Source organism: Podarcis vaucheri (assembly GCF_965113315.1).
Source record: "Podarcis vaucheri genome assembly, chromosome: 17".
In the NCBI taxonomy this organism is placed as follows: domain Eukaryota; kingdom Metazoa; phylum Chordata; class Lepidosauria; order Squamata; family Lacertidae; genus Podarcis; species Podarcis vaucheri.
Genome location: NC_138755.1, coordinates 30,824,493 through 30,847,823, shown reverse-complemented (window position 1 = coordinate 30,847,823; position 23,331 = coordinate 30,824,493). Strand labels below are relative to the sequence as shown.

The 23,331-nt window shown below is 43.2% G+C and overlaps 1 protein-coding gene across 6 annotated transcripts in view; it reads right to left on the bottom strand.

The window, feature by feature from the left end:
- Positions 1–23,331, bottom strand: part of PSD3 (pleckstrin and Sec7 domain containing 3) — a 138,904-nt gene that overhangs the window by 25,163 nt on the left and 90,410 nt on the right. Inside the window, exon 1 of one of the 6 annotated variants that reach the window (XM_082204647.1) lies at positions 18,834–19,232. The exons of the other annotated variants lie outside the window; for them this stretch is intronic. Coding sequence (XP_082060773.1) covers positions 18,834–18,992 — 159 coding nt within the window. The 5' untranslated portion in view covers positions 18,993–19,232. Of the gene's footprint in view, positions 1–18,833; positions 19,233–23,331 lie in introns of those variants that run through there. 6 annotated transcript variants of the gene reach the window in all.

Here is a 23,331-nt window from a genome sequence, read left to right as displayed (position 1 = left end):
TTGCACAAGAGTGCTGTTCAGTTGTTGCTATTTATTGCAATATACTCACTTGCTCTGTAGTGGGTGATTAAGGTGCTTTTATTGTAAGCTTACCAGACTTCCCCGTTTCCCGGGGACAGTCCCCAGATTTACAAATCAGTCCCCTGACAAAATCCATCAATTTAGTAGGAAGTTGAAAAGTGTCCCCGGATTCATGGGGGGGGGGGGAATCTGGTAACCTTAATTTATTGTGCAAAGGGTACGTACGGACATCTACCCAAATGCAAGGCAGAACTGCACAAAAGGCAGGCACCCTGGAGGTGCCCGAAGACTCTCCTAGCCTGACCTCTTTGGAGGACCACAGCAATTGCCCATCCCAAACTTAGAACACTTCATAGCGTATAGGAAGAATCATAATACAAATCCAAATAAGAAATCTGTGTCCATATAGAGAGGGGCATTCCAAAGACAATCACTCCACCTCAGTTCTTCACGCCTTAAACAAGCAACATATCTAATACAGTGGTACCTCGGGTTACAAACTTAATTCCTTCTGGATGTCTGTTCTTAACCTGAGGTACCACTTTAGCTAATGGGGCGTCCCGCCGCCGCACGATTTCTGTTCTCATCCTGAGGTAAAGTTCTTAACCTGAGGTACTACTTCTGGGTTAGCGGAGTCTGTAACCCGAAGTGTTTGTAACCCGAGGTACCACTGTAATTTATTTATTACCAAGCGGGGTATATGAAACCATTTGGAAGAAACAAAAACAAGCCTAAATGACTGCTAGAAATCCATTATTGCTTTCCCTGTTTCCAGTGGCTGCTCTTTCTCTCACTTGGTAATCTTCCAGTGCCGAACGTATTAGTTTCTGTCTTATTCTTAATGGCAATTCAGCCCAGATCAATTGTTAGCCCAGTCTCCGAGTATGAGTTGGCATGAGCAAGCAATATTTTATTGTGGAGGGCGGGATGTCCTTGATGAGAATGATTCCCAGTTGCCAGGCATCAATCACACCTTCACAACTCTGGTTTGGGGGGAAGTAGCCACACTATGGGATGTCCCAGAGGCCTGCCAGGATGCCACAGATAATACACTAGTCCCTAGTTAAACTAATAATGTTCCACTTGCACATCACAAAAACAGGCTGCCATCTCTTGATACACAATAGAAAACAGCCAGCTAAAACCATGTCAGTGCTAAGGTTTTGGACTCCCAGTACCCAAAAAAGAAAAATACCACATGAAACAGGAATCATTCGTTATGCTATATATTATTATATAGTTTATCAAACATAAAATCAAATAAACATACAAGTACACTGTAGCACTATTAAGGCTGTCTTTAATAAATCATTCTTTCACCACTTCAGTCCATGTGGATTTTTTTTTTTTAACCTGGATGAGTCTAAGCTACAGAGAAAGTTCAACTATTTCTTACCAGTAGGGTCGTTTTTATTTTTAAAGTTGGCCATGCTTCCTTGCCTTTAACAGCTTCCTGACCAGGTTCAGTGGATGAAGTTTTCTATGCCTTTATCCCTTTGCCAGGAAAAGCTTCCATTGCCAAAATTTCTGTGTGTCAAGCAGCTGTCATAGGTCTAGGAACCTATCCAGGAAAGAAAGTTGGCAACCCATTTCTGCCAGACCTTTCCCTCATTTTCTAGAGTAGATGTGAGGAAACTTTTTTTTCCCTATTCAAAGCCACTGACCCACAGCAGAATCAACACTATCTTTAATTGTGCTCTTCGTTGATAAATATTATTAATTCTATTAAAATGCCATAAACAAATATAAAAGTCTACAAAGATAAAACTAGGGTGTTGCCATCTTGGAGTGCCTCTCAGTAGCAGTGCCCAACCAGCCACTAGCAGGAGTTGAAGTTTATTTAGCTTAAAAAAAAAAAGTGCTGATACTCATATCTCCATAAAAGTGCCATGGGTACCCATATGAAATAGGCAGCAAATTAAGAGGCAATTGCGAGTACTGTCACACACACAAAAGCAGTGTTAGTCAATTGCCCTTCCCTCAGAAAAGATCAGCAGGGCTGGGGGTGGCACTGGGTGCCACTTCTGGAATATGTGCCCACAAGAATGATGCCTACCAGCTGTTCTTTAAACATGCTCTTCCTAATGAGGGGGGCATACAGTGGAAGATCTCCATTTGGGGGCCCTGAACTGTCATGGGGGCCTCTTCACAACCAGCCATGAGCTCTGTGTAACCACTGTTTTCTTCTTCAATGGGGTTGTTCCATGATAGATCACCACAATTTATTTATTTATTTTTAAAAAATAAACTAATACAGCTCAGATTTTGATTAAAATTGCTGTACTGGATTATATCACATGTCAAAGTTACTGGAGTGAATAAAAATTTGGTAGGCTTTATAGTTTTTGAGGTGTGTGTGTGTGTGTGTGTGTGTGTGTAAATTAGGGAAATGTTCTAAGACATGCAAGATGCACTTTTTAAAGCACTGAGTATGTATTATAGTTTCTTTTGAGGCCCCTCCAGGATTAGGAGCCTTGAAACTTAAGCTTGATTAGTTTCATAGTAGTTCCACCCTGGGGGCATACGTTAAGTTTTCTGAAAATGCCTAGATGCGAGATGGAATTTAGCAAGGAGACAAATGTTCCCCAACCTAAAGGAATGGAAGCATAAAAAGTATGGCAGAAATCTCTGCATCACCTAGATATGTATTCTGTATTTAAGTAAACACCTCTATAAGATATCTATTAGAGTTCTGGATGCGTAACGTCACTCAGGAGGCTAGGTACAGTCATATATGAATGCTGGGTTCTTAGCAACAAGTGCTGCCTGATTTGGTAAAAATACTAATTTTTTTGCTATTTCTTTGACACTACTTATTGCACTCAACATGCCTCTCCTTTCTTTCAAGGTTTTTAGACCTGGTGTCCACCCTCCCAGGCAATCTTCCTTCCAGATGAAAGCAGAGTCCAGTCCCAGATCTGATCTCAAGCATGATTTTAATCACTCTAAAAGTTCTTGCATGCCTGAAACCGGAGTTACAGAAAGTTCTAGAAAACACAGAAGGTTCTCGAAAACACAATTTTAATTACAAACTGGGGGTCCAACCTATAAGCCAAAAGGCATTTAGTTTAGCTGATAGGGATAGGGCATGGAGGGAAGAGTCTTTACAACTTCTCTTTACAAAAGAACCATAACACACTGTTCCGTTTTATATAGCTCAGGAACCGAGGCTGACTGATTATGCTGACCATGCATAGCCAAAGCAACAAACTGGGGTCGATCTCAGCCATCCCTGCAGGTGCCAAGAATTGGGCTTGGGATCTTGTGTGTGTAAAGTAGACAGCTTTACCGAGCTATAGCTTTCCCCATATGAATGAAGGATTGTGCATTCGTGCTGTTGCACTGATTTGTTTCCCCCCTGGATTGCATCCTTCTACTCCCTAACGTCAATCGTTATTTTCTTCAGTCTGTTTCTATTTCCTGGCTGCCAGAAAATCTTAACATCCCCTGAGGTTGCTTGTTTTTATAATATCTTATTCAGCATTTCTATAATAGCCTATTCAGGTAGTCCCACCCGGATGGCGAGTGTATGTATGTGATATGACTTCCTTCATGCATTCAAAGGATGCAAGACAGGGCCAGAGGGTTGTGCCAGCTAACCCCACAATCATGACAACAGTACGTAGCAATCAACCCATCCTCCACTGTGCATTCAGACTTCCACACCTACCAGTTCTCTGGACCAAAGCTGGCATAACCCAATAACCTCCTGACATGTACTTTCAACATACTGGTGGTAGTGATGGGGGACATGTGAACCTTCCTAGAGTCAACTGCAGCCTCGCTGTGGTGTTCTGAAACTTTTACAGACAAGAACTCTCCATTTTTAAATCATGCAATACATTAGTGACATTCCCTGAAAGAAAATGAATAGATCATGAACCAACTTCCTTGTCATTTTCACCATCCACCCCTTCCCACTACACCAGGGGATAGGTGAGGAACAGAATTCAACTACTCTTGACTTGAGGAAACTCTGAGTCCACTAAGGAAGGGTGTGGGTGTCGGAGACTTCAAGTAACCTCTTAACTTGATTCTGGGATTTAGTCTAGTGAGCCACCAGCCACCATGGATGGCATATGCTGTCACAGAATTCTGACAAAGTACGGGGAAAGAGTGTACAACAATGGCCGCTGCTATAGGCAATCAGCATGAAGCCGCTGCATTGACCAGCCTTAGTATAAATACTAGGGGCCTGGCAGTCTGCCTTTGCCTTCTCAAAGCAATATTTGCTGCCTACAGACCCCAGGATGCTCCCCCCCCCCGTCTAAGGTCAAGCCTCCAGCTCCACTTCCAGCAACTTAACTCTTGGACTCTAGCCTAGAAAACACACCCGCCTAGTCAAAATTTAGTTATGACTGACCCTGATGGGAGAATCTCCAGCAGGTTCCTATTCTGTAAAGGTAAAGGTAAAGGTACCCCTGACCATTAAGTCCAGTCACGGACGATTCTGAGGCTGCGGCGCTCATCTCGCTCTACAGGCCGAGGGAGCTGGCATGTGGCCAGCATGACTAAGCCACTTCTGGCAAACCAGAGCAGTGCACAGAAACGCCATTTACCTCCCCACAGGAACGGTACCTATTTATCTACTTGCACTTGACGTGCTTTCGAACTGCTAGGTTGGCAGCAGCAGGGACCGAGCAACAGGAGCTCACCCTATTCTGTAGGGGTAGCCAATATGGTGCCCTCCAAATGTTGCTCTGCCAGCATGACCCAATGGTCAGGGATGATGGGAGCTGTAGTCCAACAACATCCGGGGCACCCCATGTTGGCCTTGCTGTGCTGGGTTACACCACTGTCTCTAGAAAGGACACTACTTTTTCTCTTTCCATGCTTGTTTTTCAGTAGTACAAGATCATGTTAGCACCAGCGCACCTCTGTTGGCGCCTACTGATGGACTGATGTCAAATTCTCTCAGACTTATACAAATATAATGCTTTTTAGCATATCAACCTAGCCATCCCTATGATGTAAAAAGCAAGCAGCCCGTTTCAAACGCCTGTAGCTGTTGCTCGGGACAATACTGGTTTCATAAAACAGAATGCACACAAAAGAGCTGTATTTAATCTGACTCTGAAAGACCGTGGATACCAACCTGAGGCTCTAAACAATTTCACATGTTTTTGAAGAACATATTCTGACAGCAACAACTCCCTCTTGCTAGAGATACACAAACTTGCTGCCACAGAATCAGCCAGTTTCCTTAACTCCGAGGCAATATAAATCACACAAAGATTGAATGGCCTTTCAGAACACCCTCTCTATTACAAGTCTCCTGTTCAAGGGAATAAACATGCATATCAAACCATGCGGTCTTAATATGCCAGCAAAATGTATTTATTACAGCTGCCATCTGTTTACTACATGTGCCATCCAGTAGGATGTTGCTGCCATCCAAAAAAACAAACACAAAAGGTCTGTGACTGTCTGTACGACCCTGAGCTCTGTCTGCCTTTGGATGTCCTGGCCATATGCCTGTTTGTGATAGAAGCAGCCTCTTTAATTGAACCTGGTTTAACGTATGGATACTAAAGCCCCACATTTCTTCCAAAGAACTCAGGAGCAGCTTACATATGGTTGCCACACTGTCGACAAGGGTTGGACTTGTTTAGTTAGCAATAGAAGCACTTGGCCATTTACAAAACGATATATCGAAATAGATCCTCTCCTCATTTAGATTCAGTGGCAGAAAGAAGCACATGTTCAATTATCTCATTAATTCCAACTACAGGATCTCAAATGACACATACCACTATCTTTCACTCCTAATGATGGAATAAGCACCTCACAACCTGATTCAATTCAGAATTGGGCTTGAAAACCAAGCTCCCCACACAGAAAGAAAGAAAGAAAGAAAGAAAGAAAGAAAGAAAGAAAGAAAGATTTATTCCAAGCCATATTCCTGATCTCAATAATATCAACTGCCCTTGGAGCCCCAACTCCACAGCCTGCTTCCCACTTATCAGAATGGTAGTAGCAGCGACATTTTCCAGGATATCTGGTACCTGAAAAACTGCCCTAGCAGGGTTAGAATTACAATTATTTTTTAACTCTGCATAGTACCCTTCATCCATAGAACTCAGGTACCAGATAAACAGGTGAGCAAGCATGAGGGATGAGTTTCTCAACAATCTGGATTACAATCTGAAATATTAAAGATCTCTTGGATCATAACGCTCATCTCAGGACAGAACAAGTATTCTAAGAGGGGTGAGAGAACCTGTAGCTCTCCAGATGCTGTTTTACTGCAACTCCCATCAGCCCCAAACAACGTGGCTTATGGTCAGGGATGATCGGAGATGTGGTCTAGCAACTTCTAGAGAGCCGCGGGTTCCCCAGTAAGTTGCCACGGTTAGTTTGCAACAAATTGCAAACTTTAGCAACTTCACTACTCATCACCAACTCCACATAATTATCTTTCATTCAAATAAGTAGGCCTTTGCATGGGTTATTATCAGCAACTAAAGAACACATAATTTGTAAGCTGTTAGCCTCAATTTATTGTCCTCTCTCATATCTTACTGCTATGATTTTAAATAATAAACGATTTCACATTATGACTTTTAATTAAATCACTCTAATAAAATGAATACTTTAAAACCATTTAACCAGCACAACCATTAATCTTCACTTGCCCTAAACAGAACCGGATACAGCAATGAAATGGCTATTCAGTCTTCACAAATTGCAGCAGATGATGTAGCCGACAGGAAAAGATGTGAGAAAAACAGTTTACAGACTGGAAGAAAAACAAACATAGAAACAGAAATCCAGTTCTTGATATCGAGGCCTTCTTTTTTTACCTTATTAAACCGGGAGTGGCTATCAACTCAAGACAGAGACATATGACACAGCCTCCCCTGAGGCACAGGTAACTTTGTTCTGTCTTTGACCTGGAAGCAACGGAGTGAACCCATCACACATGATGCAGAAACACAGATGGTGATAAATAAAAGCCAACCTCAGAGCAGCAAATCATGCAGACACCTATGAGGGTGGGCACTTCGAGCCCAAAGAGACTTTTAATTATTTATTCTGCATGGCATACAAGAGGGCACTGGAGCAAAATTGGGAGGTTTCAGCGCCAGAACTGCAACAGCCTCAAAATGAAGCATCACACAGCTCCATCGATTAAATCTGCGGCCTCACAGATCAATCAGCTAAAGCTGCAATTGATTAATATCCCAATTAAGCCTATTAAAACTGCATCCCTATTATGGGTATCCTGAGATTCAAATCACGTGAAAGGGGTTGTGTACACTGTACTTAAATTAATGAATTGGGCAAATTAATAACTGGATGAAATTTACACTTTGGCAAACTATAGCCACAGACATATTTAGACCCTGCTATAGAAGCAAGTGGAGAGTACACTAAGGAGCTATGTTAACATCAGTTCCAATATAGTATAATAGCGATTTCTGGTTTTAAACAGAATGCTTCAAGCTGGATAAAAACAAGCATCAAGAAGATACTACATTTACTGTAGTCCTATATGGGGGATAAAGCAGCTCCCCTTATTTAAGTCATGCTCCTACTACTCAAATGTTAATATGGGTACCCAGTAATGAGAGCAGCTACCAGCATGAGTTTGATCAAACTGCGGGAGGCAGTGGATGACAGAAGTGCCTGGCATGCTCTGGTCCATGGGGTCACGAAGAGTCGGACACGACTAAACGACTAAACAACAACAATGAGAGCAGACCATCACACTAGCCTTTGACTAGCATGAGGAAAGCCTGCAGGTCACAACTTGATAGGTGCATCCTTCATATTTACAGGACAGTGGCGTTGTAGTCTAAACCACAGAGCCTAGGGCTTGCCGATCAGAAGGTCGGCAGTTCGAATCCCCGGGACAGGGTGAGCTCCCGTTGCTCGGTCCCTGCTCCTGCCAACCTAGCAGTTCGAAAGCACGTCAAAGTGCAAGTAGATAACTAGGTTCCACTCCGGCGGGAAGGTAAATGGCATTTCCGTGAGCTGCTCTGGTTCGCCAGAAGCAGCTTAGTCATGCTGGCCACGTGACCTGGAAGCTGTACGGCGGCTCCCTCGGCCAGTAAAGCGAGATGAGTGCCGCAACCCCAGAGTCATCCACGACTGGACCTAACAGTCAGGGGTCCCTTTACCTATGTCTGTGGCTGCTGAGAAGTCCTTGTAGGAGAACACCATGCTTAAATTGGCTCTAAATCTACCAAACTCAGATTCTGAAGCAGACTCGCCTGATTCAATCCGGAAGGATCATGACCTGGACCAGGTCACGAGGCAGTCTGAGTGCTGTAGCAGTGCCTCTGTTCCTATAAAACATATTTCTTGTCATGGCAGGTAAACCAAACACTCACAGCCTGGAGCGTTTAGCTAGTGCATGGGGCTCCTTGTCACTGCAAACCCGTATGAGAGCAGCAGGACTTGATAACATTGCATTGCTCTTAGGAGGAACTACGGAGAAAGAAAAAACAACAATCCATGGCTGCATTATTAGGGGCAGCCATTCCACCTGAGAACAACAGGTCATTAAAACCCATCAATCCCAGGTGGACTTGTTGTATTGCATTCAAAGCAGGCAGCAGCAAGGAACTCTGTACGCTAGATGCTCAAGGCTGTGGGTGGCTAGATTACCTGTTTAAACTTTTTTAAAAAGAAATGTATTTTATAGGAACAAAGGCAGTGCAGCAGTCCTTGGACCACCTCATTGAATTTTTTTTTTTAAAAAAACAAAACACCATGATTTTTTTGCCTTTGGGGTTCTGCACAGCCTGTTTCCCCTTAAAAGCCCATGCAGAATCAGGAAGGAAAGGATTTAGTCTTGTTTTCATGCAGAACTGCGACAGAGTGGAATTTCATGGATTGGACCATCCCTGTTGCCCAGCAGATGTAGGGTGCCCACCCACAGCCCTGAAACATTAACGCAAAATTGCTTCCTTAATGTAAGTGCTAGGCTTAAGGATGATCCACAGTTTGCAAAAAGCATGTAGTATCATGGACTTAAGGCTTCCGAGCCCTTAGAAAGGTTTGGGGCTACTGGAAATATTTTTGAAGAACACCCTCACCACCCCAGAACCTAACCCTTTGAAAATGAATGTATGTATTTTGAAAGGGGAAGCAGGTTGGAGACTGAGGGTTGAAGCCCTGAAGAAAAACCTAACTGCAATCAGACAAGAAAATTAATTATTTTAATTTGAATCTTAAATGGCTGAAATTGCTAGTTGAAACCATAGGAAACAGTTCCTGCTGACAAATGAGTAGGTGGAGTTCTCAAGACCTGGGGAAATGCTGTTGCTGTTTGGAGGGGGAGAGCTGGCTGCTGATCTGCTTTCGAGCTCCTGTTCCAGGAAGATTACAGGTAAAAATATTACATAGGTGAACATTTAGAATTGCTCAAAAAATTGTTCTCATTGAGCTCCAAGCCACTCTGTGAAAAATATGCCTACTACAAAGCAGCTACAAATGAATAATAATAATAATAATAATAATAATAATAATAATAATAATAATAAATTATATTTATTTATACATACCCTGCCCATCTGACTGGGCTTCCCCAGCCACTCTGGGCGGCTTCCAACAAAATATTAAAATACAGTAATGCATCAAACATTAAAAGCTTCCCTCTATCCCTCAGCAAACCTCTATCGATATCTGTAATGAAACATTCGTTGGATCATGAAACTTTGTTGGAAGAAGCCTTCTGCACGTGGTCAGAGACTCTCTCCTTTATTACTGATCAGCTCCAGCTGAAATTCCAGCACTGAAAGCAATCTCTAGAGACGGATCTGTATGAGCACTGGCTCAGAGTCAGTTCTGCCATAACAGTGATTTGGGGGCTAATCAGCAATTTGAACCGAGGTCTCCAAAGATTAAGTCCGGCACCGATCCATTACACAGAGGCAAACCCAGATTTGTCACTGAGTACCTGCATAATAGTTATGGTATACTCAGTTACATTCACCTTTTGCATTCTGAGGTGTGCACCTAAGATAATGTGTGACATAGCCCACCTGTGAGGCTAAGGCCAGCGTTAGCCAACATGCTGCCCTCCAAAAATTGTGGACTATTAGTCTCATCATCCCTGATCATTGGGCATATTGCCTGGAGCTGATGGGAGTTGTAGTCCAAAATATCTGGAGGGTATTTATTTGGCTACACTCCAATTAAGGCCAACATTCAGACATTGCTGTATGTGGTCTCTAGAATGCCACCCAATAATATACTTTACTGTCTGAAATGGATCCCAAACCCAACGAACTCACCCATCCTCAGCTAGGGGCAATACTTTAAAAAGTCTTTCTGCCCTATTCAAACAGCAATTCCTATCTTCATCCCCCACCGCCCACTGCATGGTGTCATCAGAAGTAGGCCCCTTCATGTTTCAGCATGGCAAGGCACGCAAATCTTAAGACGAAGGAATCCCTGGAGCCATTTGAAACATGGGAGTGGAAAAACAGCAGATTCATGCACAGTCCTGGTTGGCACTGAAACTGAACGAGTTTTCCATTCTGATCTCCAGTGCAACATGTATAGGGTTTTCGCTGGAGAAAAACCAAGGGATAAAAAAGGATGCTGTGGGGCACCCACAGAGAATCATGGGCGACAGCAGCTTCCGGTGTTTACCACACATTCAGGCTGTGTGTCACACCAGTCTTCTTTTCCATTCGGACTCACTCTCGAAAGCAAAATGCTGAACAGCAGCATCTGTAAACACCTGACAAGGCTAACCAGACAAGCACTTGTGAGTATCCATTGAGGTGAAAGCAGCAAGGGAAATGAAAAGCACAACCAGGTGTGCAGGGAAAGATGAAGATTGAACTAATTATCCCAGCTGTTTATTTGTGGAGAGGAAAATCATTTTGGTAAACAAAAAGCCCAGCCATCCTAAGCCACTGAATGCTGAGGAACTGCTCCATGGGAAACCCATTACTTATTAGGTGGCTGGTGCCGCAGGAGGCTTTTAAGCCTGCAAAGTCAGCCAAAGGGTCCCTTAAAGAGAAAAGTGATGCTGACTCCATTAAAAAGCAAGATGAGGAAACCTTGCAAGTCCAAGTTTGCTCATAATACTGCCTAGAGACAACCGTCCTTGCTGTGTCCTTTTAAACATTTTTAAAATATATTATGACAGGGGAAATGTGTTATTTCAAAGCCATCTTTGACTTGGGCAAGTCTGTCGAATCAAAGACTGGGGAGTGCATGCTTTGAATATAGAAGGATGCAGGTGCACTTGTGGGCATCTCCAGTTTAAGAGGGAACAGGTAAAGACCCTGTACCTGAGTCCAGAGTTTTGGGTTAAGCAAACAAGTATTGTGATGACCAGGCAGCTTTCCATGGTCCTCCGAAGAGGCTCAACTGCATGCCTATCCCCAAGGCTATGAGGGTGTGTGACACCCCCACACCATCAAAATCACTCCACGACTATTCTAACACTCCCTTCCTTCCCTGCCCCTCCACCCCACCTCATCTCCCAGGCAGTCTGTACTATCTGCAAAATCAAATTGCAAAGCATTTTCTTTGACTGAATCACTTCAGGCTGCAGGAAGAGGGAACTGCTAGCTGAGTGCCTGTCTAAGTTCAGGGCAAAAAAGAAACAACCTCCAACTCATTTATTTATTTTTTAAGAAGAAAGCATTTCCCACTCAACAGCCAGTGATTACACCACAACTTGTCCTGGCTACATCCTTTCAAAGCCGCTGGGGGAAGAGATGAAAACCAGGGGCTGGGGCTGCAAATACTCTGCCCTAAAAAATAATAATAACATTACCATACGAAGGATACCCAAATTGTGCGCATGTGCATGGGATGAACTGGATCGTATTTGAAGCACAGGAACGTAGCATTCAATTTGAAAAAGTATTATATGTTTTGGACACATATAATTGAGCACTCTGAAGTCTCAATGATTTTGGCTGAAATGGACAACTCTTCTGCCGAAATCAATGGATCTTGTTAACTAGAACTTGCACACTGAAACTTCAGTATTTAGAAGGACCTTGGGAGTTCACTCCTCTGTGTGATGATCAGTTACTATTATTTCTAAAGTGCAATGGTATTTTCCTCTGGCACATACAAACATATGGTTCATAATCTTTCATGGTCTACTGTGGGTGAGCCACACTTTCTTAGGGCTCCTTGGTCATTTTGTGATTAAGAAGTGCTTAATTCAGTAATCTAATATATTAGATGGCCTTTTTTTGGACCAATGGGAAATATCTTCCCTCACCATTTTCAAACAAATGGCCTCATGAGCTGATTTGGGCCAAGACTGAGCCACAGGCTAGAGGTTCTCAACCCCTGAGATACCTTATGCTAAATTTGAACAAGTAATCTTCATAAGACTGTAAATCTATTTTTATTTTATTTTATTGCAATAAACCACCAATTCCGTAATTGTTAATACTGTGCACAATTTATTGCAGAATTCAGTGCAAAGTTTATAATCATGGGATAAATAAGATTTCCAGGTTTGTGACCACTGTAAGAGTGCTTCTAGATGGGGGTTTAATACTGCTTATTAGTCACTGAGATATCACAAATGGGTAAGCAACAGGAAATTATTAACTATTCCCTGGAAAGAGTAAATCCAGATTAAATGGGGGGGGGGAATACAGGTTAGCATTTGATGACAGTGGCTTCATGTACATGCTGCGCAAAACATGCATGCATGCATGAGGATCTCCAGATGCCACAATAAACAACTGTTTGGAAGCACCCAAAAACTTATCAAGCCGCCTTTCTGGTTTCCGAGATTTTACCTGTCGTTGCCCATTTAATGTCAAAGCACGTCTGGCTCTATCAGAAGACAGAGTGAGGAGGCTGCTTCAGGCAGCTGATTTTGGGTGTCATGAAAGGGCAGCCAGTTGTTAGGTGTTTAATGTACTGTTATTGCCAAAATGTGGTGAGGTGCAAAGTATCTTGGGCATGCAATGTAAAAGGATCCTGTGTCAAATCATATTTCTTGTGGAGTTTTGCACCAACCGGAGTGCCTTTGTTTTTGATGAGTCCCTTTAAAAAGTGATCCACGGAATAAGAAGTGTCCATCTATCACCATTGCTGACTGAAAACTGGAATTGTTAAATCTCATCCCACAATGGCTGAGGGTTACGAGGACAGGCTAGTTAAAAAGATCTGAGTGACTAACACAGCAGACCTTGCACCAAGAGCTGCAGCAAAAGGGAGGGGAGAAAGGAGCATTATTACACTTAACAACACCAGCTGGTGAGTTTTATGAAGCAATGACTGACTGGCAAGAAGAAGAGCTGGGCTTTAGCCTGCAAAGCTTTTATGTTTATGTTTGATTGATGACGTACCAGTCTAGGGATTAGCTTCTTGCAGTTCAAAATCCTGAACTGCAATACTTTTAAACAATGCCAGCTTTGTTTCGTTGCTACTTGTGATTGACTGCTGTACGCTGAGAATGAAACTCAAGCTAGCATATAACTCGGCATGAACTAAATCTGCTCCATGTGGGAGAAAATAGATTGATTTAGTGTGCAACACACTTCTCTCTCTCTCTTTCTCTTCTCTCTCTCTCTCTCTCTCTCTCACACACACACACACACACACACACACACACACACACACAGAGTGACGCGCACAACTGACTAGGCAATTTGTTGTCCATGTTAGCTTTGGATTAGCTAAACTAAGCCTAAATCTGTGTGTGTGTGTGTGTGTGCGCGCGCGCGTGGTGATGTTTTGGCATTTTGAAATGGGATGAGTAGGAGTTGGGACAGCTGGCGTCCGTTCTTAGCTCCACCCCTGAGTCACTGTGCGGTAATAGGCATGTTCGAGTCATATAAAAAATAGCAATGGCTATATTAATGAAATTGTATGCTTTGAAGATGAAATCTGGAGTAGAACCTTACATCTATCCTGGATTGTCATGGCAAGACTGCTAACTGGCCAGAATTTTACCTGCCTGGCCACAATTTCATCCTCCTGGCCAGAATAAGAGGGTGTAAAACCTAAAAGAAAAGATCCATCATTGGGTGGTTTTGTTATTTTCCATAAGATATGTTTCCCTTCCCGCCATAATAAATAAATAAATAGGCTCTTCAAAGGCACACTTTGCCATTGCATTTTAAAAGCTGCTCCCCTAGGGGGAATCCGCACTTTGCAAAGCCTCAAATTGTATTAGACCTTAGATCCTTAACAAGCAAAATCAACTGCCTCACTCAGGAAAATGCATTCTGTGCATTCTCACAATCATTATGCCAGAGGTGCCAAAGAATTTTAGGAAGCCAGAATCTCAGGAACAACATGAAGCAGCCTTGTAGGCAGGGCAGCAGAGCATGGGGGTGCACTTGTGGATTTGCATTTCATCATTACTCCCTCAAATAATGAACTTAGTGTCCCCATGCCAACAGGATCGAAGACAAACCAGCCACTGAGAAACAAGGAGGAGGCATCACTATGTCTGGGAATAGTAGAACCCCAGTCTACAAAATCACTAAAAAACCAAGAACAGGCCCTTAAAAAAAACCAAACCCAATGGGGACAACCTCCCCGCCCCCCATGTCCCAAACAGCTCAATGGGGACTCAAAATGCCCATGGTTGCCAAGATCCGTGGAATGTTGTCTGCCAACTGGAAAAGGAAAAACAGAAAAGCAGGGTGGGAGGAGATGATAACCTGGCTTGCTTGAGCACCAAATAGCTTGAAGTATCCCAGAGGAAGAAATGGGTGGCTGGCTCTGTAAACAGGAGCGGTGCTGTTAGGGGAAGTGATCCCATTTGTCCACTTATAGTTCTCCCTCCCTCCCCACCAACGCCCCAATACACAGTGTGTTCCAATGTGATATAGCACTCAAGAGATTTGACAACTTAAGGTATTTGGTCTCAACCAGAACTGTGGGCTTTTTACAGCTTCTTAAACTATCTCATTGTGCAATTTCAATTTACCAGCTCCGTGCAATGATGAATGAATTAAACCTTGCATAGCATTTTGCACTAAAAGCCCTATAGAAATGCTAACAGATATCTATAAATAACTTCTGTTTTGTGTGTTGAAGAAAGCAATTAAAAAAGAAGAAGAAGAAGAAGAAGAAGAAGAAGAAGAAGAAGAAGAAGAAGAAAGCAGCAGCTAAATCTTTAGTTCTGGGGGGCTGGGGTAGCAGGGGAAGAGTTTGAAGCAAAACTGGATAATCTCATTTCTGATTTCATAATCTCACTTCTTCTTCCTGCTATGGCTAAGAGGGGCATTTTCCACTGTATTCCAGAAAACAGCATCTGGGCAGCTTGTTTCCATCTCAGTGTGACTTCATTAGATTACTGAGATGTAACATGTCACTCACCATCCCAATATATTTTGTCTAAAGCAGAGCCCAACTCCCACCACGGCCAACACTTTAAAGAGTCTTGCTGTACTATTCAGACTTTCATTTCCTGCCCTCATCTATATGCTCCCTCAGGGTGCAACCCAAAGAACTGTGCTTCACCTGGGGCTTGCTGGGGCTGGTCCTGCCCTCCCTCCCACCCTTCTGAGGAGCAACAACTTCAACTAGTTCTACCCCGCTTGCTAAGCGCTCACTATAAGCCAGTAAATGCACTTCATTAGAATGGATAGGTGGTTGGTCTGTGTACGTAGGGAGCATCACAAAGGACACTGCAATGTGTCAGGATATGCCTCTGCAGGACTGCTGAGTATTTGAGCGGACAGGCTTTGCCCTCATCCCAACAGTACTCCCACTTTTAGATCACCCACTAAACTGGGCAGCCGCTATTCATTTATATGGGAGAAGGGTGCATTAGGATAATTCCCAGCTCCAGCGACTGAGATCTGGGGCTCTCCTACTTGTTATGAACATTTGCCTGCAACAAGAGTCCACTCATTCACAGCCCTTAACCTACAGCTTTTGGGAGGGTTGGAGAAGAGTTGGTGGAGGCTCTCTCCTAAGACAAGGTTTCCCAGAATATATTAGGCATCTCCTTGCGCCATTAGCTTCAGGGATTTACTCCTGCTCGCTCTCTCCATTCAGTTTGTCCACATTCTAGTTACTCACTGAAATAATAGGGAGAGTGATATAAATGGACCACATGGGTGGGGGCAGGAGAGAAACTAAGTCACTCAGTGGTTAAATGACTTTCACAAGAATATGCTGAAGGTCATTCTGTTATCTCTTTTCCTGGCTGACCCTCCATCGCTTTTTTTACTTTGTGCTGTGCCTAATTCAATGTTTGCGCTTTACCTTTTTATTGTATGTCAGATATTTTTTATTATATTCTGTATAGGGTTAATAACAACAACAAAAGAGAGATTAATTCCATAAATGAGACCTAGCCCTCAAATGGGATTACTATAAATACATACACACACACACAAATGATTTCACTAAATTCAGCTGGGGGACTGAGATGCATAAAGAAACTCTTTGAAGGCCTGGCTCACACAAGCACATCTACATTCCTTGAACACTTGTTTCTCATTATGGCTAAAGTAGGTTCTAGGGCAGACCCGGGGGCCGGATGCAGCCCAATTGCCTTCTCAATCCGGCCCATGGACGGTCCAGGAATCAGTGTGTTTTTACACAAGTAGAATGTATCCTTTTATTTAAAATGCATCTCTGGGTTATTTGTGGGGCATGGGAATTCATTCATTCCCTCCCCCCCCCAATATAGTCCAGCCCACCACATGGTCTGAGGGACGGTGGACTGGCCCACGGCTGAAAAAGGTTGCTGACCCCTGTTCTAGGGCATTGGTCTTCAAGTGGTGGGCTGGCTGGGACCCACTATGAAATCACTGCCGGATCCAATGCGGGTTGCAATAGCAGCATTTCTGCCCTATAAATATATGGCAAAAGAGAGAGAGAGAGAAAAGACGTGGGTCCCCAAATGCATGTCTGGGTTAAAGGTAAGTCCCAGGTCCAAAAAGGTTGAAGACTACTTCTCAAGACTACTAAAAGTTCTCCCACAATATAGCTGTTCATCTTTAACGTGTTACCCAACCCTCTTGGTGACTATGAACCATCACGTGGTGACTATTGGTCAAGTCTACAAACTGCCTCAGTTCAAAAGTATCATGATTGAGCCGACTTGTGCTGAGTAAACTCTGATGGCTTACCATGTGGTAATATGGTAAACGAATAAGCATGTATGAACTGGCTTTAGATTACAGCCAGTAGAGAACTGAAAATTAGTAATTTCAGGCTACCAGAGGCTCACAGGAAAAGGGGGTAGGGCACTTTTTTATGATACTATATTGGGGGAAAGAAACAGAGAAAGCTGCCTTATAGCCTCAGATCTTAGCTCAGTGTTGTCTATGCTGCCCGAGCAAAGCCCTTCATTCAGACAGGTGCCTTCTCCAGCTAAGGATCTAACTGGAGACCTTTTGCATGAAAAGCATGTGCACGGTCACTGAGCTGTGGCCCTTCCCCTGGGGATGCCCCTCGTGACTAATCATGATCATAGCATGCTTAGTAGCACACCAGCTCAGCAATGTTATATTTATGTATACACCTCTTCATGCGTTCGGCAACGGTTATCAGTAAAAATGCAGGGTTTCATTATATCGTTCATTTGCTGCAAACCAGCTAGATCTCGCCGCAGGAAGCGAACACCAACTGAGAGGTTCTATTGTTTTCCCCCACAATGGCATTCCTTTGGGGGGGTGGGGAGGACCTGAATGAAACCGAACCTCTATAAAAGTATGTGCAACCTTGAAGATTCCAGTCCTGCCCCTTCCCTGCAAAGGGGCAAGAAAGCTTAAATGTCTGCCTTGAAGAATCACAACAGGATGGTAGCAAGTTTAAAGATCCTTGCTAAGTCCACATGATTTTGGCATGCCCGCCCACACTCCCCACCCATACTGGTGAGGTTCTCATGCAGATGGATATTTCGAACCTAGCACCCTGAAGGCAACATGATGCAAGAGGGAAGAAGAACAGGGAAATGAAACATGTGCATAAACACCAAGCATATACAGGTATAACAGTAGCAGCATTTACATCTGACTTCCAATACTGCAGATTTACTGGGGACGCTTTTCAAAATTTTATTTTTTTACCATGCTCCTTTATAAAAGGCTACCGTACTTCCTGACTTGCATGCTAGTGGAAAAGCATTGCCATTATGTGTTGCAACAGGAGGAAAGAGACAGAGAGGGCAATGGTTAAATTTGTGCTCAATCATGCCCACATGCAGATGCCCAGACAAGGCTACACAATGTTGCTTTTAAAACAACAACAACAACATCAGCAGAACAGAACGCAGTACGACAGCTAAAGGCACTCCAAACAGCTCCTAAAGCAGGTGGCTGGAGCCAGCTGGATACAGTACTGTCTGCGGTGACAAACCAAGTACACAGATGACAATTTTATTTAAAAAAAATGCCATGCACACAAACACAGAGAGAAATGTAATAATGAATATTTCATTGCAATATTTAGCCATGCATTTTAAAAAACATCACCTGAATCATGCAAGCCACCCACACAGACACGCACGAAGGGAGAAGGGAAATGCAATCAGCATGCAGAGCATTTCTGCCTAGAAATTGCAAGGTAGATCTTTCCCCTTCAGCTCCACCACCACCCCATGTAGCACAGGTAAATGGCCAAAGAGAAAAACACCGGCTGGATTGGATCGGCTACCAAGTTGGCAGCATTGACTCAGCTCCATGAAGAGACATTCTCTGAAAGTCTATCAAATCCATCCAGCACCTACCTTCAATCTGGGATTTGTCCCTCCACCCCCACCTGCCGGCTCATTCCTTCCCCACGGTATTTTGTAAGAAATAAAAGGCACTATCAGCCAAAGACTCAAGGGCAGCGTCCCCTTTTCAGGACTGCCAGAAATGTTGTGGAGATTTATATGCAATGTTGCATCCATTTACCTTGGCTTCTTTAGCAGAAAACTCCGTGGAGTTGGAAATTTTCATGGACTTTGAGCGGTGAGTTTGCCGCCAGACTGGGTCCTCCCGCGGGTATTTCACCGAACCTGTAGCTCTCACTCGGACCTTGCTGGTGCTCTGGACACTATTAACTCCAATCATTTCCACAAAGCAAATAAATATTCTCTCTCTCTCCTATATATATATATATTATATAGATATATCTGAAGCGGGGGGCAGAAGAGGAGAAATAAACCACACTTCACAAATTCTCTTCAAGGTAGTTTAGAAGGAGAGGACTCTCTGTGGAGCCTAAGCTGCAGCAATCAGTGTTTGCTTAAAAATGCACCAAGCTGGTCCCCCACTACCAGCCACCACACACATACACACACAGAGCATCTTCAACTACACTGTTTTGAGGCAGCGTGATTGTTCCAGGCACTGCCTACGTCACTGGCTGCAAAATATAAAAGGGTGGAAACCCCACCCCTACTCACTACCCTGCTGCTCAGCACATATCGCCATCCTTTCCCAATACACACAGACACACACACAGGGGGGGGGGTGCATTCTCCAGTGCGGCTCAAGGGTATCAGTTTCAAAGAGCGGAACAGATGGCAAAAGGCCAAGGAAAAAAGCAATTCATTTCTGACTGCAGACAGGCAACACTTGTATTCCAGCCATATCATGTCAAAGTGCATTAAGCTGGGTGCAATAAAATTAAGACGGCACAAATAAAAGACTGCCCCGAAGGAGACGAGCCTGCCAGGTAGCCGCTGCTTCGAAAAGAAAATTTGGGTGGGGGCTAAATGGATTGCAAAACATCTTAGGAAAGACAAGCATGTAAAAAAAGATGCTGCTTTTTCACAGGATGGTCTGCAGACACTAGCTTCAATTACAAGTGGGATTTACTGGGCAGCCCTGTGCATTTATACACAGAAGCACTTGGTAGCTATGATATGGTACTGGAAATCAAGAAATCCCCCATTCAGATCTTGCCTCTCCTTAAGGCAAGCTTCTCTCTGCCAGCTCCACACCTACAACTAGGATTACCAGGGCAATATATGTTAAATGCTATTATTATTTTTTTAAAAACCTAACCATTATAATTAACTCCCAGGTAATTTGTGCATAGGTTTGCAGATTTAGAACTTGTGTCTCAATTCAAGTTTTAGGGGGTGGGGTTGTGTGGGGTGGGAAGAGGCATGAATGGCTCACTTACATGCTCATTCTCAATTTTCAGATTTGTTAACTGAGACACAAGGTCACACAGCTCAGCAGCAAAACCCCACTGTCCCAGCCTTGGCAGCGAAGGCTCGTATGTGAACCTTTGTTCCCAAAATAACTGGTGGAAGAGGCTTTAAAAGTGTGGCCGGTTCTGCCTTCAAATCAGCACAAGTGAACAAAAAGGCAGAGGCTATGATGGTAGTCCAAGTCCTGGATCTGTTTCGCCAACTAAAGCAGCCCGTAAACCGCTGCACAAGAGGAGTGGGGTTTTTTGCCCAATCAATGTTTCAAACGGCGTAAGGGGAAGTAAGCTCCATATAAGGGAACGGTGGTGCTTACCTAAAGGCTACGAAGTCCACCCCCCCACCCCACCCCCCAAATCATTTCTAGCTCCTGGAGACCCAGAACACAGCAGATTGCATGTAACCATAGCAACCAAGCTCAGATGAGAACTGATCCCTAGTACGTTGGCACACAGGGGGAGTATCAGCTGGCAGCACTGGCTGGAGAAGGTAAAGACAAAAGTTGAACTGCATATGACTGAGGATGCCAGGAAGGGCACACATACGCCAACTGTTCCAATTTACCAGGCACAGTTCCCTAATAGCTAGATCTATTGTTATATCTATCTATCTATCTATCTATCTATCTATCTATCTAATAACACACACACACACACACACACACTCCTTCAGATGAATCTACAGTTACCAGGTATTTATGAACACTGCCCACCATCACTTACAAAGTTTACTGAACCATCAGTATACAAAACTCCTTCATAAATTGCTGCATTCTGCACATTCTCTCAAGTTAGGAACTATCCTTCTTGCATAAGTTAAGAGAAAGAGTATGCTGAAGTGTGAACAATCTCCAGTGTTTCATGAAGGCTATGCATATTGACCAGAGAAACACTCTTGAGATATACACAGTATTGACCACAAAATGTGCATATTGAGCACTGAAATGTACAAAATGCAGACGAGATAGGCACATTTTCATGTTATCACAACATTCTGAACCAACACCACATTCCCTCCCCCCACAATAAATGGCAAATGACTCGTGTCCACCTTGCTATATGTTGAGGTTTATCCAGTAATATTTCCCCCCAGTGCCTTCTGAAGCAGAGTATTAGCAATCCAGTTTCCTTTTTAAATGAAGTCATTTAATAGAATGTTTTCTCTCACAATGCACTTGATTTGCGCTTATTACAATGCATTTAGCAACAATTGCCACCTGAGGAGGCAGCTATCAGGTGGAAGGGAAGGGGTACATTGGCATTTTGTTCCTGTGTGTCTGCATAGACAACTATGTGCACTAAGAGTCGAAATATAGTCCCGCTCCCATCTGGGGTTTTCAATTCTAGTGACCCTGGGGAAGGATATGAAGCCCAAGGAAATCATTTAAAAGATTTTAAATTAATCAAACAGTGCACACAGAAGACTAATTAAAGGCCATGATTTACCAAGGACATTTTATATATACATTGGAGGTAATTTAAGATGAGCAGTACATAACAACTAGTTATTGTGCATATTCACCACAGCTCCTGGATAATGTGCACATCATCAGTCTATGAAGAGAACTGTGCATATTTCCAGGTAAACAAACATAATCCGCAAACAGCAGAGGCCATATTTTAGGCAGGTACCTAAACTTTGTCAGTGCCTTTTAAAACACTGGCGTGTTACTGAGTTCTGATGTTTTTATGTAAAGCTGCTGCCGGCACTGCCATCATCAGCACATGACTTTTCCACCTCAGTTGTGAATGTTTAAGTTCAGTTACCTTATTATGCTAGCACCCCGGGATATGACAGGGTTACTTTAAAGAGTAGGGGAAAGTTTTCCACAATCACTGTAACAACAGAAACCGATGTGGAGCTATGAAAAATTAAAAGGCAGGGTCATAAAGGTCCTTTTGAAAGTGGCTAAGAGCTTTGTCCTAGAGAACACAAGCTTAACAGGTTGCCTAAATGCTTCTTTGCAGCCTCATCAACAGATTCTCTGCTTTTGCACAGTTTGGGGACTTCATTGCACCTCTGCCTGCTGCTCTGACAAATATAAAAATAAGAATAATACAGTAGCAGCAGATCAAACTTCAGAAACTCTCTTGCCTCCTCATTTTCTGTGTTAGTAAAAACCTATCTTCACAATGCCCGTGAAAAACTGGTGTGCATCCACTTTGGAAGAAGCACAAATACCAAACCAAAGCTGCCCCATTTGGAGGTGTGTGGATGTCCTTGGAGCAGTCTTAAAGTGAAGGTTGATCCCAAAGCTTCAGACCCACTACAACACTTTGTAAGGTCCTGGATGAGCTGTCAGTTTCAAGAGTGTGCCTTCACAGCAAGCAATACATGCTTATGCCAACACAGTGCAAGGAGGAACAGCTCTGAGGGCACATATCAGTGTGGTTGTCAGAAGAGAAGAAAAGTAAAAGCTTTACTAAAAACAAAACAAAATGGCTGGGAGTGAAGATCACGCCACAAGCAATGACCCTGTTGCCTCAAGGATCCTTGTGGTGCTGCGCTTGCCACAATTAAAATGAAGTAAATGTTTATCATTCCTTCGGCCTGTAAAAGCAAGATGAGCGCTGCAACCCCAGAGTCGTTCGCGACTGGACTTAACTGCCAGGAGTCCCTTTACCTTTTTAAATGTTTATCAGAGACATTTATGCTTATGTTATATTCAGATAGAATACTTTTAAAAGCATGTATTCTATCCTCCTATTTTTAATTGTTAAGTAAGCTGTATTTTAAACCCAGTTGGATTAAAAACTTAAGTTATGAGCTGTGCAGAGAAGTGTATGCTGACCCTGAAGATAAGAAATAGTTCAAGCCTTAGCAACTGCATGACAACCATACTGAAACATTTGTGTGTGAGAGTGGAATGAAAGGTTTTCTTCCTAAGCAAAGGCTAAGAAGCAAAATGAGCAGGTTTGGCCAAGCAGATGAGCAAGGACTGATTTGGGCTTAGCTGCTAACTTTGAACCTACATAAATGGAAGTTTCCATGCACATCAAAAAAACAAATATCGAGACAATAATGATTATAGCAATGGATTTTTGACAAAGGTAATGCTACTTTTTCAACCCAATGGCATTTTAGATCCTGTGGGATGGACTTGCGTTTTCCATGCTTATATAAAGGCAGGACTGTCTCAATGCCAATCTGAAGGCACCAATTTGGAGAAGACTATCACAGCATAATCCGAAGAGGCAACATATGTCTGCATCACTCACCTTTTCCCTCTTTTTGTTTGTTACAGGATTCTT